The 17,684-nt window shown below is 35.7% G+C and overlaps 1 protein-coding gene across 3 annotated transcripts in view; it reads left to right on the top strand.

The window, feature by feature from the left end:
- The window catches only part of SLC44A1 (solute carrier family 44 member 1), a 190,180-nt gene that overhangs the window by 130,730 nt on the left and 41,766 nt on the right, over nt 1–17,684 (top strand). The window contains exons 13-16 of one of the 3 annotated variants that reach the window (XM_055301864.1): nt 2,431–2,568; nt 9,992–10,228; nt 12,138–12,218; nt 15,233–16,150. In XM_055301864.1, coding sequence (XP_055157839.1) covers nt 2,431–2,568; nt 9,992–10,228; nt 12,138–12,218; nt 15,233–15,256 — 480 coding nt within the window. In that variant the 3' untranslated portion in view covers nt 15,257–16,150. Of the gene's footprint in view, nt 1–2,430; nt 2,569–9,991; nt 10,229–12,137; nt 12,491–15,232; nt 16,151–17,684 lie in introns of those variants that run through there. The other 2 variants (XM_055301865.1, XM_055301863.1) reach the window with 2 other exon arrangements.

Raw genomic sequence — 17,684 nt, 5'->3', positions numbered from 1 at the left:
ATGTTATCTTTCTCAAAGAGCATCATTATATCCTACTGCCTCCTTGCTGAAAAAGTAGTGCCCTACCTGTATAGTCTTCTTTCCTTGGCCCTATAATATTCTGTGTTTTCAATCGATGAATTTAACTGTATAATAACAAGTTAATTTTTTGGTGACTCAAATTTCATGCCAAATTCCTATTAACAAGCATACAATAGGAACATTCATAAATTAAAGACTGTATCTCCCAAGCTCAGTGTTTAAATGGGACTGGGAGATACTGGCTTCCAGTTATGGAATGAATAAGTCATGGGGATGAAAGGTACAGAATGGGGAAGATAGTGGTATTGTCATACTGTATGGTGACACATGGTAGCCACGCTTGTGGTGAACAGAGTATAACTTACAGAGTTGTGGAGTCGCTATATTGTATAGCTGAAACTAATGTATCATTGTGTGTTAAGTACACTTCAGTTTAAGAAAAAGACTTTAGGGACACCTGGGTGGCTTAGTCCCTTAAGCATCTGCCTCCAGCCTAGGTCATGATCCCAGGGTCCTGGGATCAAGCCCACATTGGGCTCCCTGCTCAGCAGGGAATCTCCTTCTCCCTCTGCTCCATACCCCACTTGTGCTCACTCTCTCTTTCTCTCAAATAAAGAAATAAAATCTCTTAAAATAAAAAATAAATTAAAAAAAAACTTTACAGGGGCACAGGTGGCTTAGTCGGTTGAGTGTCTAACTCTTAGCTTTGGCTTAAGGTCATGAGATTGAACATGAGGCTCCACACTCCGTGCGGCATCTGCTTGAGATTCTCTCTCTCCTTTTCCCTTCCTTCCACCTTGCTCCCAGGTGCATGTTCTCCCGCTCTCTCACTCTGTCTCTCTCAAATAAATAAATAAATAAATAAATAAATAAATAAATAAATAAATAAATAAATAAATAAATAAAATCTTTAAAAAAAAAAGGACAATGTAAAGTAAGCCCGCCCTTTATATGGGAGTTTTCCAACAGCTGTAACATTCTGGATTCACCAACAATTTAAGTCCGCACTAAACCAAAAATTCCCCAGGATAAGTTTTAGTCACAAAGTCTACATACTTTCCCTTCTTAAGACTTAGACATATTTGATGTTCTAGTATTTATTCACATTTCCCAGAAAATGTCAATCCTATTCTAGAATGCAGTGTAAAAAGGGGGAAAAAATCAGAGTCTGTGACAGAGGGTCAGAGAGGACATGGAGCAGCAGAAGCAGGTATAATTGAATAAAAGTGTGTCAGCTGGGACTCCGTATGACAAGGGACAGAAAGCCAGCTCAATCTGGCCTAAAAAAGAGAGCATGAGAAAGGGGCGGAGAGAGATTGGGAGGAAAGATTCTTAGCAATGTATTAGCTTGTGTGGCTGGAAAGTCCAGAAATGTGGCTCCTAATCATGCAAACATTGTCACCAGGTACAAGTAACTGGTTTCTCTCTGCTCTCTCCCCCTACCTCCCCACCCCCCCACCCCCCCACCCCCCCGCCCCTGTGATAGAAGCCTTGCCCTCCCTTTCATATTGGGACCTCCAGCAGCTTCAGGCTCTTTGCATTATGTTGGCAAAACAGCCATGGCAGTTCATACCCTCACACATTGCTATCCAAGAAAATAAGAGCTGGTTTGTCAGGAGCTCCTGTGGAAGAGAAAGGAAACTTATTTTTTCCCAGAAGCCCTAGGGAGCATCTTTTGCTTTCATTGGCTCTATTAGTGTATGTACCAATCCCAGAACCAGTCATTGTGGAGGTGGGTAAAACATGCTGATCAGCTGACATCAGTCTAGGCCCACCCCCAGAGCCAGAGCTAGTGTCCCTCACTTAGACTCTAAGAGAATGGGGAAGGACTGTTTTCTCAAAGGGGATGTGGGGTCCTACTCCCAGGAGGGTATGTTTGCAACAAACAGCTGTCTACCACAAGTACTGTGAGAAGTGATAGCATAGTGGAAGGCACCAAAGAGGTGATCTACTTCTATCTGGTGTTCCAGATAAAACAACACAGCATCCCTGTGCCTTTTACCTATTTGTGTAGCTTTTAAAGCATCACTGGAATGGTAATAATGCATCACTGATATTCATAATGATGAACCTGAGACATCTAGGAAAGGTTAAATTATGTTTGATTTACCTAAGGCAGGGAAGAACTTAATGGATGTTGGAAAGGTTTGTGCATGCTTTAATAAATATCAGTATTTTAGAAGGACTAAAACTAAGCCAACCAAAAAGCTCTTTTTACCATATTAGGTTTTGTTTTTTTTTTTAATGTCTAGCGTTTCCTTGTGCTAAGTCTTAACCTATACCTCACCAAAGTCGTGAGTTTAACTGTGAACTGTTTTCACAAGCTATGCTTTAACTATATTTGGTTTATATCTTAACAGAGTAAAATTACATTTATTGATGAAAATATTGTTTTTTGCTTTGGTCCAGAATGCATACACAGCCACAGCTATCAACAGCACCAACTTCTGCACCTCCGCGAAGGATGCCTTTGTCATTCTGGTGGAGAATGCTTTACGGGTGGCTGCCATCAACACAGTGGGGGATTTCATGTTATTCCTAGGCAAGGTAAGACCAAATATGTTATCTGAAACATAAAGTCAATTTTTGTATATTTATATATGAAAAATACCTTGCTTACCAAAATACTAAATATATGTAATATAAAAGAAGCACTTACAAAGCCCTAATTTGTGTCAGATACTATTCTAAGTATCTATGGTGCTCATTTAATCCTAACAACAAATTTGTAAAGGAAATTCTAATATTATCCTCATTTTTATAATGGGGAAAGGGAGACACAGCAGTTAAGTAATTTGCCCATGTTTCTCCTTACATATTTTGATCTGTAAAGAATTCAGAACCAGTCTGCTTAGTGGTTAGGGGTACTGCATCAGGAGTCTGCGTCAGTTTAAATCCTGGCTCTGTTACCTACTAGCTGTGACCAAGGCAGGGTACATAACCATTCTGTGCTTCAATTTGTGCGTGTATGAAAGTGTGATAATAATAGAGTCATACCTGTAGGGCTATGAGGATTAGATGCATAATATGGATAGTGTCCCTAAGACAGTGCTCAACACATTTTACGTTCTCGATGAATGTTGGCTGTTACTGTTACTATGTATAAATGCCTTTAAAACAGAGCTCTTAGGAAGTGAGACTTACCTGTCCTTAAAGTGTCTGAAAAGAGGTAATTTTTATGTACTTTTAAAATCTGCAAAATAATAAATAACAATATAATGGATTTCTTTGTATCTGTAGTTTGAACCATTAAATACTCAGAAAATTTGAAAAATTGAGCTGACACCATTATAGCCTAATAATATCATTTTCATATATTCCCTCCCAGTGTTTTTTTGTAGGCTCATATTTCTGTAGAATAACAATCATAGCATCATACCAGTTTGTTCTGTCCTTTGTACTTCATATTATATCATATACAATTCTCATATTGCCCTGATAATCTTCATAATTATTCATTATCATGATGGAAAGTATTTTATCAAATGCCATTCTTAAATATCCTCTCACTGCTAAACATGTAGGTTACTCCAGCCACTGTGTTTTGAAAATGTTTTTGAAAGGGAAAAAATATTTGATGTATAGAGGCATGGATAGCACAGTGTGGTTTCAAGTTCTCAGGCAACTGTCATCTGAAAAGAATTATAAAACTGTGCAGTTATTTTGAGAATCTGTAATTCAACTTACATTATGACTGTTGGATTTGTCCTTGTCATGTTCTTACAAGAGGAAATGTTTTATAGTAAGGACTGAATGAGTTAATCCATGTTAAGGACTGAGTGTAGTGTTTGACACTCTTATTAACTATTGCTGTTATTTATATGCTATATGACTAATTTAAGAAGGCTTCAGATTTTTTGTCTATTTTATGTTTTACATATTTATAATTTACTGCTAAGAAGGATATGAGGCAACTTAAAGTAAGAACATGTGTATACAGAGCAATTAAAATAAAAGAGAAGCCATATTAGAAGAGTAACAGAAAATTATATTCAGGAGCAGCACTTGATCATGATGGTGATTTTAGTAAACTGATGGAGACACTTGCTCAGCACTAGGTACTGAGGAATGTATTTTATGTGAAGTGTTAATCATCCTCCCCTGTAAGGTGAGCCACTGTTACTACCTTCATTTTATAGCAGAGGAAACCAAAGTTAGGAGAACTAGATACGTTGCCCAAATTTAAAGAACTAGAATGTGGCAAAGCTGGAGTTCAAACTTAGGTCTGTCTGGTTTCTCAGTTTTAAGTCACTATGCTCTGACATTAAGTTTGCCCTTGGATTTTTTTTTAAGAAGTCTTTTGATTCAGGAATTCTCTTGATGGTAAACCACTACTAGAAATAATTCTAAATACAGAAAAATAGAGTATTATTTCTAATAGTTACCAATTGCAAACAATCTGCTGCCTAACAAATTGCACTACTAAGCATTTATCCTAAAGATACAGATGTAATCTGAAGGGGCACCTGCACCCCAATGTTTATAGCAGCAATGTTCACAATACCCAAACTATGGAAAGAGCCCAGATGTCTATTGACAGATTAATGGATCAAGAAGATATGGATATACACCATGGAATACTACCCAGGCATCAAAAAAGAAAAAGAAAAAAAAAAAACAAAAAGAAAGAAATCTTGCCATTTGCAATGACATGGATAGAACTAGAGGGTATTATGCTAAGCAAAATAAGTCAATCAGAAAAAGATAATTATCATATGATTTCACTCATAAGTGGAATTCCAGAAACAAAATGGAACCATAAAGAAAGGGAGACAAATATAAAACAAGATGAAATCAGAGAATCAGAATCAGAGGGAGACAAACCATAAGAGATGCTGAACTCTAGGAAACAAATTGAGGGTCGCTGGAGGCTTGGGATCTGGGGGACAGGGTAACTGGGTGATGGACATTAAGGAGGTTCATGTGATATAATGAGCCCTGGGCATTATATAAGATTGATGAACCACTGACCTCTACCTCTGAAACTAGCAATATACTACATGTTAGTTCATTGAATTTAAATTTTAAAAAAGTAAAAAAAAAATTTTTTTCTGAATCTACTGCCTGACAATAGAGAAATGGTTAGAAATAATAGCAGACTATTATTTACCTATTAGACCATATTTTTCATTAAAAGTTCATAATATGATAAGCGAAAAGGCTGAGTAAAACTACTGGACTATCACTGTTAAGTACTGTTTAAGTACTTAAACTGTTAGTACTGTTAAGTACTGTTTAAGAATGTACATATGAAAAAGAATTACTATCTCAAAATGTTAATAATGATTATCTTTGGATATTGAAAATATCTTTGGATATTGAAAATGTGAGTGATTCGAAACCCCTTCCCCTACGTTACCATAATAATCTCTATAAAATATGGATTTTTGGAATGCCTGGGTGGCTCAGCGGTTGAGTGTCTGCCTTTGGCTCAGGGCGTGATCCTGGAGTCCTGGGATCGAGTCCCACATCAGGCTCCCCACAGGGACCCTGCTTCTCCCTCTGCCTATGTCTGCACCTCTCTCTGAATAAATAAATAAAATCTTTAAAAATAAATAAATATGGATTTTTTGAATAATGGAGAAATATAGAGATGATAAAATACAATGTTTTAAAATTGACTTTGAGTTTTTCAGCAGCTTAGTGACCTGTCAAAATTTTTTCTTTAGTTTTATCATAACCTTTTTTTCATCCCAGAAATATTCTAGAATGCCCACTACTAATATGTGAGGGACTTTTCTGGGTACTGGTTATATACTAGTCAATAAAAAGAATTTAAAATCTAGTAGAAAAGGCAGCTTTATATCCCTCTTTTCACTTCATATTATGTTATGAGCATTTCCTATTTTGTTAAAAATGTTTTAAACATGGTTAAACAATTGCTGTATCATCATTTATTTAACCAAACCTCCAATTTCTTTTTACGGTTAAACTGTTCTCATTTATGAATATAAAGTATGATACTGTGAAACTTTTGTATACAAATCCTTGCCTGTGTCGATCCTTATTTCCTGAGCCCAGAATCATAGAAGTGGAATTAATGAGTCAAAGTACATAATAGGTTTCTTGATGTACATTGCTAAATTGCTTTCCAGAAACATATAAATTGGAATAATACAAAATTTGTAACACTGTAAAAAAGCCACGGATGATAAATTATTTTTTAATCGAGATACTAAAAAAGGAGGGAAAAAATTGAGAGGGGAATAAAGTCTTCTGGGTTTTCAACATACTGAGATAAATATTCTTTAGTTATCTTTTTTAAAATGTAGTTCTGATCACAGAATGCAGGAAATCTTTTGAAAGCATTTCTTTCGTAGAATTAAAAGTGGCTACTAGTATTCAGAAATAGTTTTCTGATCAGATAGTTCAAGTGGGTAGATCTGAATAAGCATTATAAAGGACAGGGAGCATCTGGGTGGCTCAGTTGGTGAAGTACCTACTGTCTGCTCTTTGGCTCAGATCATGATTCCAGGGTCCTGGGATCAAGCCCAGCACGTCATGTCATCCCGGCTCCTTGCTGAGCAAGGAGTTTGCTTTCCCCTCTGCTCCTCCCCCTGCCTGTGCTCTTTCTCACTCACTCACTCTCTCTCAAATAAATAAAGTCATTTTAAAAAAATAAAAGTGTCAGGAACAAACTATTGATAATATACAACTTGGATTAATCATGAGGGAATTTTGCTGAGTGAAAAACTCCAATCCCAGAAAATTAAATACTGTATTGATTCCATTTATATAACATTCTTAGATACCTTTTTTTTTTTTTAAGTAGGCTCTATGCCGAATGTGGGGCTTGAAACAGTCTTAAAATGACAACATTATGGAAATTGGGAACAGATTTGTGGTCACCCAGTTAGAGATGGGGTTGGAGGAGGAATAGGAATAGTCATAAAAAGGGTAAGGTGAAGGATCCTTGTGATGATGAAAGTGTTCTGTATCTTGACTATGTTGATGTCAATACTGTGGTTATGATATTGTACAATACTATAGTGTAGTTTTACAAGATGTAATCATTGAAGGGAACTAGGTAAAGGGTACATGGAATCATCTGTGTTATTTCTCACACCTACCCATGAATTCAAAATTGTCTTAAAACTTAAGATTTAATTTTAAAATCCCTAAATTTAAAAGAAAACCAAAGACAGTGCCATGGATCCCATTTCCATGGAACCCAAGTAGTTTCATGGCATGGTAAATTAGATTTGGGAGGGATCTTAGGTCCTCTAATGTAGTGGCTTGTGAACTGTGATCACTGGCCTATGGGGCCCCCACAGATAAAAATAGAGATTTACAAGCTATTTAAACATTTTCAAGTCCAGTAGATAGTGCATATTTGCCCAATAAAACTATACAAAAATACCCACAAAATCTCAAGCTCTTCACTTCTGTGTGAAATTATTTTATCTCTATTTGATAATACTTTTTCTAACATTAATCATTGGAAGTTTATTTGGTATTGATTAATTAAAAATGAGGATATGAATTATTACTTATAGGTGCTATTTTACTGGTAAACAAAATATTTCAAAACTTTGAGTTCCATGTGGAAAGGACATCATAAATGCAAGATTTATGGTGGAAATGAAAGGAAAAAACAATGATTGCCAAGCACTGTAGGGTTTCAGAATGCCTTATTTTAATACTTAGGGATGTGTGTACTATTATGTCTCTTTTAAAGGCAGAAAAACAGACTCAGGTTAAATTTGACCTTGCTTCGAGTTACAAAACTAAGAAGTATTAACTCTGTGATTCAAATCTACATCTTTCTGATTACAAAACTAGCACCCTTTCCTTCCTGCAGAAGAGTCAAAACTTTTTAAATCATATGTCTTATTAGAAAAAAGTTTTGAGCCCACTTCCTAATATATTTATATTTATTAATGTATGTGCTGTGTTTAATAATTTGTGTATTCTAAAGCATAGTATTAAAAAATTTCAATAAATGAGAAAGACAATTTGAAGTCCTAAGTGATCCCCTCAAATACTCCTCGGGTATTTGTGATCAGTATGGAGATCACTGATACAGACCAGTACTTCTTACAGGCTGTGGACTTTATCGCAATGACCTTAGGTACTTTTTAAATGAATGTTGCTGGGCTTCCCCTTATTGGACTCTAGGGGTGGGGCCCAGGAATCTGTGTTATTCACAAACTCCCCAAGTGATACCTATCTCCTCTATTGTTTGAGAACCGTTAATGTATCCTCTGCTTGAATAAATGGATGATACCCTTTCATAATATTTGGGAGTAATTATTATATTTCTTTGACCTTTTTGGCTAAATATCATTAATTCTTGAAGATTTTTCTCATATGACAATATCTAGCCTCCCACCTCAACAGCTTTGGTCTCAGCATTGGTTTGTCTGAGCCATACCTTCTCCCTTTAATTGACTTTAACATTTCAAATGTGGCTTAACTTCTGGTGGTATAATGAGAGCAAAAGACCCTCAGTCCTGCAGGATGAATATCAAAAATTTGAAGATGAGTATAAGACATAACTGATTCTAAAAACCAAAAAGAGTGAAAGAAAACAGATATAATTAGCTATCTGTAGAAGTCACCCCAGAAAATAAGTAACTATTAAAGAGGATTCCTGAGTGCCTCAAAAAATGATGGAGGGTCTTTCAAATTTTGGACAAACCCAGATTTGCTCCCTAACTCTGAGAAGGGTCATTTATAGTCTGATCAATATTTCCCCTAATGCCTTATAACTCTTGGTTAAAATGATGAGGGAGAGGTGCTTTGGTGTGGATAAATAGGGAAAAGGCAAGAGAATTCTCAATCAAACCATTCTCAGCACTGGACAAGGAAAGGCTGCTGTGATTCTAGAGCATTCTTTCTTTTCCTTTGTTATTTAATGCTGGGTGGTAGGCCAAGTAAGGGGCTGAGCAAAACTCTGTTCAGGATTCAATAAAACCTGTTACTGCTTTATATTCAAATCCAAGCATTTCCTGAGTTTTTACCTACAAATAGTGCTGGAGTTGGCATTGTAACACCGTTATTTGGGTGGTGTCTGCTCTTCTACTCTGTGACCTTGGGCAGGTTGCCTAGCATCTCTGAGCACATTTCCCAGTCTATAAAATGAGGATGATAATGTTCGCCATAAACCATTCATAGAGATTGAAAAACCGAACTAAAATGTATTAAAAGAACCACAAGAAATGTAAAGTGCTGCATGAGAAAGATCAGAGTAGGTCATTCTTGACAATAAGCAAATCGGCTATTTCTTGTATTCTTCTATTATGGATGTTTGTGGCAGCCTCTTTCCTCACAAGGTAATCCAAATCTAAATTTCAAGGCAAATCATATTAAATTCACCACGTATACTGTGTGAAATAAAATACGAAACAAAGAAAGAACCCTTAGAGATGTTTGTTGCAGCATTATTTATACCAGAAAACAATAGAAGTCTCCAGTTGGAGAAGCCCAGTCAAATTTTAAATCACCCCTAAAATGAAATTATGTGGCTAAGTATTTATGAAATATTTAGAATGATGCTATAAATATTAATGAATAGATTTTAATGATTCATATATAATACTGTTTCATATATGTAAAAGTGCTTAGAAAAAAGTACATAGCAACACTCTGGAATGTCAGTAATTTTCTTCTAAGTGCTACTAGGGGAATTTTCTAAAATATGCATACCTTGATGTTAAAAATTGCTAAATATGGGAAGTTTTAAAGGTGCTAAATATGGGAAGTTTTAAGGAACCAGCATAACGTTTGGAAAACATGACTATTTTTCATTTAAACCAGACGTGTTTAACGGATTCTGTTTTATTTATGTGATATATATGTATACGTGTCTGTGGATATATGTGAATTATACTTCCTAACTTGAGGTGGAATGAATGTATGCGACCATCATTTATACATGTTGAAGGGAATTTGAAGTCTGCAAATGATGAAGAAATGGTGATTTTCTGTTGTAGGCTATTAAGTGTCCTCTTTGTTCTCTCTGCTTCAGGTGCTGATAGTCTGCAGCACAGGCTTGGCTGGGATTATGCTGCTCAACTACCAGCAAGATTACACAGTATGGGTGCTGCCTCTGATCATCGTCTGCCTCTTTGCTTTCCTAGTCGCTCATTGCTTCCTGTCCATTTACGAAATGGTAGTGGATGTATTATTCTTGTGTTTTGCCATTGATACAAAATACAATGATGGGAGCCCTGGCAGAGAATTCTATATGGATAAAGTGCTGATGGTAAGTACTTCAAATGCCCTCCACTGCTTTAGGGGTAAAAATACTAGTGAAAATATTTTGCAAAACGTTCTCTGTAATTCACTCCTAGTATATGCAACTAAATAATTTGGAGTTAAACCTGTAGTGTTCAGGAATGAGGTTAGTCATGGGGAAATCAGGGAAGAAGGTCCCATCCTTGGTATGGATGGGAAAATTTAAATACACCAAGCTGTAGCCATACCCACTTTAGCCCTGAGTTCATATTATGTCATACTCCTGCCTCCCTCTCTGCGATTAGATGGAATAGAATTGACTTTTTAAACCTGAGTTTTAGCCCTTGAATTGGAACATTGGACCACTGATGTTCTCAGTGCCCTTTTCTAAAGTGGAGCTCAAAGACTTCCTAGGTTGTAGTACCTGCCTGTATTTCTCCAAATATCACCTTTCCAAATATTATTGCTGTCAACCCCACTAAAACTCATTATCCTAAGTATGCCAGGCCAAATTGAGGGTGTTGCATAATGAATACAGATGAACAGACCCTGATTGTATTATTTTCCATTAGTCAAGATCCAAATCTTTACACAGGTATTAACATTTACATTCTTTATACTTATGTAGCCTCTGCAGCTTCCCTGTTTTCCAATCTCAATAGAAATTTTTTAAACATTTAGAATCTGTATTTAAATGGTTCAAATACTGTTACCAATGTCAAATGCTACCAAATTAAGGATACTTCTTAATAATAATACTCTGCTGTTAAGCAGTGAAATATTCCTACCTGAAGAGTAGGTAACATTGAAGACTAAATATTAGACACTAAGATAACAAGTCCTCTGCCCAGGAGTATGGTTTATCTAGTTAAATCGAAAATATATGTGGTAATAAATAAGATAGATTCCTTTTTTTCCCCCAGTTGCAAAAGTTGTAAATGATTTAATGGACATATTTGGTACTGATGATCTCTTTCACTGAGAACACCATTAGCTAAATTTTGGACATTTTCATAATGTCTAAATTATAATTCTAACTGGTTGTCTTCATGATGGAATTTGACTTGTGAGCATTCTACCTCCCTGCTGATGAAGGCATTTAGAAGAAGAATTTGGTGATATCTGGCTGGCTTAGTCGGTAGAGCATGTGACTCTTGATCTTGGGGTTATAAATTTCAGTGCCATTTGGGTGTAGATTAAAAAAAAAAAGGAAGAAGAATTTGTTTTTGTTTTTTAAACCCCTGATCAGAAGCTGAGTAAAAAAAAAATACACTTTTTCTTTTAGTGTTTTCTGTAAGAATGATGAGAATATTTAATGGAGAATTATTCCATAAACTTTGACAGGATAGAAATGTCTCCTTTGGGGCACAATCCCATTTTAATTACTTTTGACCACAAGTTCTAGTTGTTACTTCCTGCTTTATGGAGTAATTTCAAAGCCAGATAGGCATTTTTTTTTTTTAAGTAGCTCATTTATGGCTTGGTAAAAACCGTGTTCTGGACGTAGTAGTATCGATGCTTTTTCTTTTATCTTCTAAGGTTATTTTAAAGAGAGGGCATAAATGCTGGAGTGTGGAGTAAAATGCTCTTGTTGTTCTGTTCAACCTTGATTTGGAAAAAGTAGAACAACAAAACAATAACCTAAGTCTGGGAAAACAGTCCTTTAAAAAAAAAAAGTTAGGTATTTTCTCTTCCAAATAGAAGTAACATTCTCACCTTGAGCCTCAGTACGATGGTCACAACGAATGGATCAAAAAGATTTTATCTTGACAAATTTAGCAGCTCTTGTGTAGAGTTAATAAATATAATTTACTGCTGTTTTCAGGCCATCCATTTACTAACATAGAATCAAAAATGTAAAAGCTCCTTAGAAGTCATCTACCAACCATCATCTGAAAGGACCCAAGAATTCATGCAATCTGGTCCATATTTTGCAGGAGTTTGTGGAAAACAGTAGAAAAGCAATGAAAGAAGCTGGTAAGGGAGGCGTTGCTGATGCCAGAGAGCTAAAACCGATGGTAGGTGGAGATGAGGCGGTGGCCGGCCTCCAAGAGTTTCATTTTCACTTCCTCTCTCTCTCTGTCTTCACTGATTGCACTTCTTCGGGAGAAGCTTTGGTTATCTGTATCACGCAGGACGTGCTGCTCTTTCTGTTTGTGTGTTTACCCATCACCTGGATTGCAGAATTCTTGTCACAACTGAGGTCACCTTCTGTAAAAGTAAGCTGAAAGGAACAACATCGTTTTCCTGTGCCTGTGGTGGGCAGGGGCTCTTTTGTCCCTAAAGTAAAACTGCTGGTTCAATGCAGGGCAGGGAGGTGGGGGGGGCGGGGACACAAGGGGGGTGGTGTTTTTAACTGTCAGTGTTTGGTTTTCATCAGACTGAACATGTGGTTATACGGTTGAATGGACAGTCTGATTTTTGTCATTTTTGGAAGGTGATAATTCCTTTCAACTTGCTAAAATTCATATCCCCCACTTTTTAAATATTGTTTTGTTTCTGTTCCTGTCTTTTACCCTTTGCTGACTTTTTCTTCTGTTGCCTGGATTGTACTTTCTTTGTTTCTTAAGCTATTTTTCAGTAGCCAACAAGGTTTATTTCCATCAGCACTCACGTTCCCGCTCAGTAAGACAACCTGGTCTTCTCTAACCTCAGCTTAATTGTGAGAAGGATAAATGATCTCTGGTCAGTGATATATATGTATTATAAGTACTCTACTTTCATTTGAAGAAAAAAAAAAAGGCAACTTAATCACTGTAAGAGACTCCTGAGTTGCTTTTCCCACAGATATTCCCACCTCTGCATAATGACAGATGTCTTTTGCGTATATTTGTGTAATTACTGCTTATTTTACAAATGTATTGTTCTTAAAGAGCATGTTACTACAAGATATTATATGATTGCCTACCTCCTTAAACAGTTCATTTTAAATAATGTGCCTTCTAATTGCACATAACCTCCAAAAGTATGAGATGAAGACTCTTCTTTCTTCTTTATAGTGTAGTAAGTGGTTGATTTCATAGGTTTCCATCTTAAGAGTAAATACATAATATAAAACAAGCCCATTTAAGTATACAAGAGTAAAGAAAATGGGTCCGTTTAAGATAGGGAGGGAGGAAGGCTATATGGATATGCAAAATAATTGTATATTCAACCTAAATTAAAACCTCAGCAGAATGTTTAGAATAAACTCTTTCCTCCATAACCCCTTCCAGGGCATGTTTTGGTGTTACTTTTAATAGCATTGATGATTATAAAGTCAAGACTTCAATGTTTACTTCCCAAGGTACAGATCACTCTAATCATAAGTAAAGGGATGTCAAGCTCTTAGTTTTAATTAAGCCTGCATCTACCAGAACTGCACTGAGTGAGCGAGGGGCACCATCAGCAACCCCCCAGTCTGGTTACTTGCCTTCCCTTTCTTTCTTTCTGTATCCCTCTTACTTGACACTGGCTGAGGGGGACAGCAATAAAGGTTCTTGCCAACCTTCTGGTGGCATGGGGAAATGAGGAAGGCTTTCTTCTTGCCACTGTTTGTCTTTCTTGTTCAGTAAATAAGGATCCCAGCCTATAACTTAAAAAGGTAAAACATAAAATCTTAAAATGCAAGCCATTTTTTCTCTCCCTTTTCTGCCTTTCCACTGGTTGACACTTTTCTATTAAAGCATTTGTCAGTAATAATCGTTTTTTAAAAGGGAGAAGTATTTGGAGGTCTAGACTAGCTTAGATTGACCATGAATTGGCATATGTATTTCTGCATCATTCTTTAGTGAAAGATAAATTGCGGTAGACCAGAATGCAGAATTCTCTTACCTAAACCCCTAATTCATTGGCGATAATACTAGGAGAATTGCCCAAGTTATGGGGCATTCTACCGGAAGCCAAGATTTAGAAAGATTTTTTTTTCCAATATTACTTTCAGTTTTAAATTAATGTCCCTTAACTCAAACACTGCTTTAAAATCTTCATTCATATTTTGCTTTTATTTTATGTTGTTCATCAGTTCATTGCTTGCTGATTAATGGCAAAACCTTCCACTATGCCCCCAAATCTATCTTTTATGTGCATTGTTCTTCTGGTGCTTTGGACATTATAGCATTTGATCTCTAAGAATGATGTTTTATATGATTTAAAAATTTCCCAGGAGAGAAGTTGAGATGTTGCTTACAGGATAGTTAAAAATTTGAAGCATAACCAGTAGCTCTGATTCTTAGCTCTCTTTTTAAATTAGCATGATGAGAGTTGACCACTCTCTTGGATGTGTCCCTAAATAATTATCTTAGAAATTCCTCACTCAAATTTAGGGATTGATAGAATTTAGGATTGCTTATTTGTATTTGCTTGGTTTAATTCACACGTTGTTCCCTTAGATGAAGATTCTGTAAAAGTGTCATACCTATTTTGCTGTATCTATACAATCTGCTCTTTAAGTTCACTTGTCTATCTTCTTTCTTGATGGGATATTTTAATTTAGGGTTTACTTTTTGCCTATAGAATAACATTCAGGAAAAATGAGGTTTTAAGTTTCCCTTTTGACAGGAGACCATTGAAGTAAATAAGTACTTCCAGTTTAACTCTTGGGCTTTTTTTTTTTTTTTTTTTTTTTTTTTTTTGAGAGAACCTCACCAGTTAAGGAAACTTTGAAGGTTTGTGAGGTCATCCTATAAATCTTTGAAAATGATTTTAGAAAAATTGATCAAATGTGATGTAGAAGTTTAAGAAAGAGACATTCCGGCCTTCCGTGTACAGGAAAGAATTTATAGAGGAAAGGGGAGAAAAGAAACCTGAACACTATAGCAACTTAGGCCATAGACGTATTCTTCTACATATCTCAAAGATTCCCCCAAAAGGAAGTGTGATTTTCAACATTCATAGGAATTACAGCCCCTGGAATAGAAGTTCAAGGAGAAAGGCTCTCAGTCCATTTTGCTTTGCTGCCGCTTATCACCATCTATGTATTTGTAACGTCATTCATGATCTCCTTTTAATGGTAATTGTCTAAGATTATACTCTGTATGACTTTGTTTTCTAGGCTTCGGGAGCAAGTTCTGCTTGAACCTAGCCGACCGTTATGGAACCCATTGACATTCCAAAACAATATATACACATAACTATGTATTTGTGTGTGTGGGTGTGTGTATATATGTATATGTATGTGTGTATATATATGTATATGTATATACACACACACACATAATCAGCCAAAATCAGAGAAAAGGAACAGGGATTTAATACCTTTTTTATGCTTATTTTTGTCAAACATGTACTCCTTTCATACGGGTGGCTTTTACGAGGCAACTGCCGTCATTTAATGTTTTCAATTGTAATTGTCTTAATGGAAATGTTAAGATTCATATCTGATTAACATTTTTAATAACTTAGAGGAGATTTTAACTTTAGTTATTTAAATTAGGTAAAATGATTGTACCGAATTCTCTGTCTAAAGTTTATTCAGGGGTGATTTTCCCTGATGTATGCATAAAATCAAGGTCTTATTTTACTGATGCATAAGTCCTAGTGGGATGAGACTAGGCATATGCTTTCAGATAAATAAGGAGATACTCCAATCAGTTTTCCCCAATCAAAGAAGCCATGTCATTTTACTTTTAGAAACATACTAGTGGACTCAATATGGGAATTTTCATAATAGCTCATGCATTTGTCAGCCAACATTAAAAAGTAACCAACTCCTCAGGTATTTGTAGTTTACCCTAAGCTTCTATAAGAGAGTAGGTTAAAAAGAAAAGGGTAGATAATCTTTCTTATGCAAACTTTGTTCTTATAGTTTGTCTTTCTTTCATTTTTTACTGTAGTAGCATCCTCCACACATTTGTGTGCCTGATTTGAAGGGAAGCTGGGGTGCCCAGCAACTTTAGCCTTTAAGTTTCTGTGTATTGATTTGCTGATTAAGTAATGCTGGGAGGAATAAAAAAGGGAGAGAATCATGGAACACAAAGCATTGCAGATTCCAGTGCTTGGGCTTCTGCTTCTAAGGAACTTCAGTGGCTTCAGGCTTAAGTGGCCATTTTATTCAAATGCTTGCTGTAAAATCTGAAAACATACTGGCAGGTGCTCCTCTCCTCGGCAATTCATTCAGTATCCAGAATCCTACAATGTTTCACTGAAGAATTGGTTATATTTTTTTGATCCTCAAGGGTTGAATATTCTTTTTCTTTGGGAATGGGTTTGGGGTTTTTTGTTTCTTGTTGTTTTTCTTTTTTTATTCCTGAAGCTTACCAGATATGAATGGCTAATATTCCATTGTTCTGCTTATTGTAATGGTGAATGCTTTAAGAAAAAAAAAAGTGTAATTTGCTAAGAATAATTCATGATCTGTTTATGCGATAACTCCTTTTTGTTACGATTTTTTTAAAAAAAGCTATTTTTGTTAATGTAAAGTAAATATTTCAGAGCAAATTTTTTAAACTTATTGCACTAAATACAGGCTCTGTACAAAAAAAAAAAAAAAGCCTCAGCATTTTATCATTCCATGGAAGAAGAATCTTTTGAAAGAAAGCATTGCCTCCTACCAGAATTAGACAGTGAATTAGACCGGTATTATGGAAATGCATACAATTAATGTCACTAGGGCTTAATAAGCAGCGATTTGCTCATGTGCTTGCTTTCAAAGGGTTAGACCTTTAAATTGCTGCAAAGGTAAATTGTTTCTTTGTTTTTTGTTTTTTGGGTTTTGTTTTTTTTTTTTTTTAGTATCCGTGTTCTTTACTCTAGCTAGGCTAAAATTTGCTAAATGCCTTGGTTTCTTCTCAAAGCTCATGTAATATTTCTGATTTTTCAGAATATTTGCAATAAGAGTCTGGATTTAAAACAAAACAAAACAAAACAAAAAAACACACAGTTAAGAGCTCATATCTTGGCAAGACCTGAGAAACCAACATTGTGAGAATAGCTATTTTGAAACAGTAATTCTCCAGAAGTTAACATCTAACATCAGCCAGACAGTATCATTGTACTCTTTTGTATCATTTGAAATGGAATAAGTATAATTATGTAACTAACAATTATCCAAATAGATGAGAGAGCAAATAATGTGAGAAAATTCGGAATACCTTCTGTTTCATAGCCACACAGATTTTGGACATTAAGAAACATTGGGAACTAAATTTAGGATGAAAAGTTTGAAGACGAGTATCAGAACAGAAGACATTCTAGGAGCTAGCTATTTTAGGAGATGTCCCTCCAAAGTGACGTGATGGAAGTCTTGAATTTGGAAATTAGGTTCTACTCACTTGGACATCCCAACATCATGGACTCTTGCTGCTCCCTGTTGCATTTGCTCGCAATCTCAGCTATTTGGAAGCCACCAGGAATGCTTTCTAATTATCATTTGCAACTAGAACTGTAATCAAAAAGAAATTTTGTATTTTTGTATAACTTGATTGTGTGCCATTTTATATAACAGGTCCTGTTTTACAAATAAATTTTGTTTTACTAACATTGTGTTTAGAAATTATGATCTATGT

This window comes from Nyctereutes procyonoides, unplaced genomic scaffold (assembly GCF_905146905.1).
Source record: "Nyctereutes procyonoides isolate TBG_1078 unplaced genomic scaffold, NYPRO_anot_genome, whole genome shotgun sequence".
Classification (NCBI taxonomy): Eukaryota; Metazoa; Chordata; class Mammalia; order Carnivora; family Canidae; genus Nyctereutes; species Nyctereutes procyonoides.
Note: the sequence above shows the minus strand (reverse complement) of the source record. Positions and strands in the feature narration are given on the sequence as shown.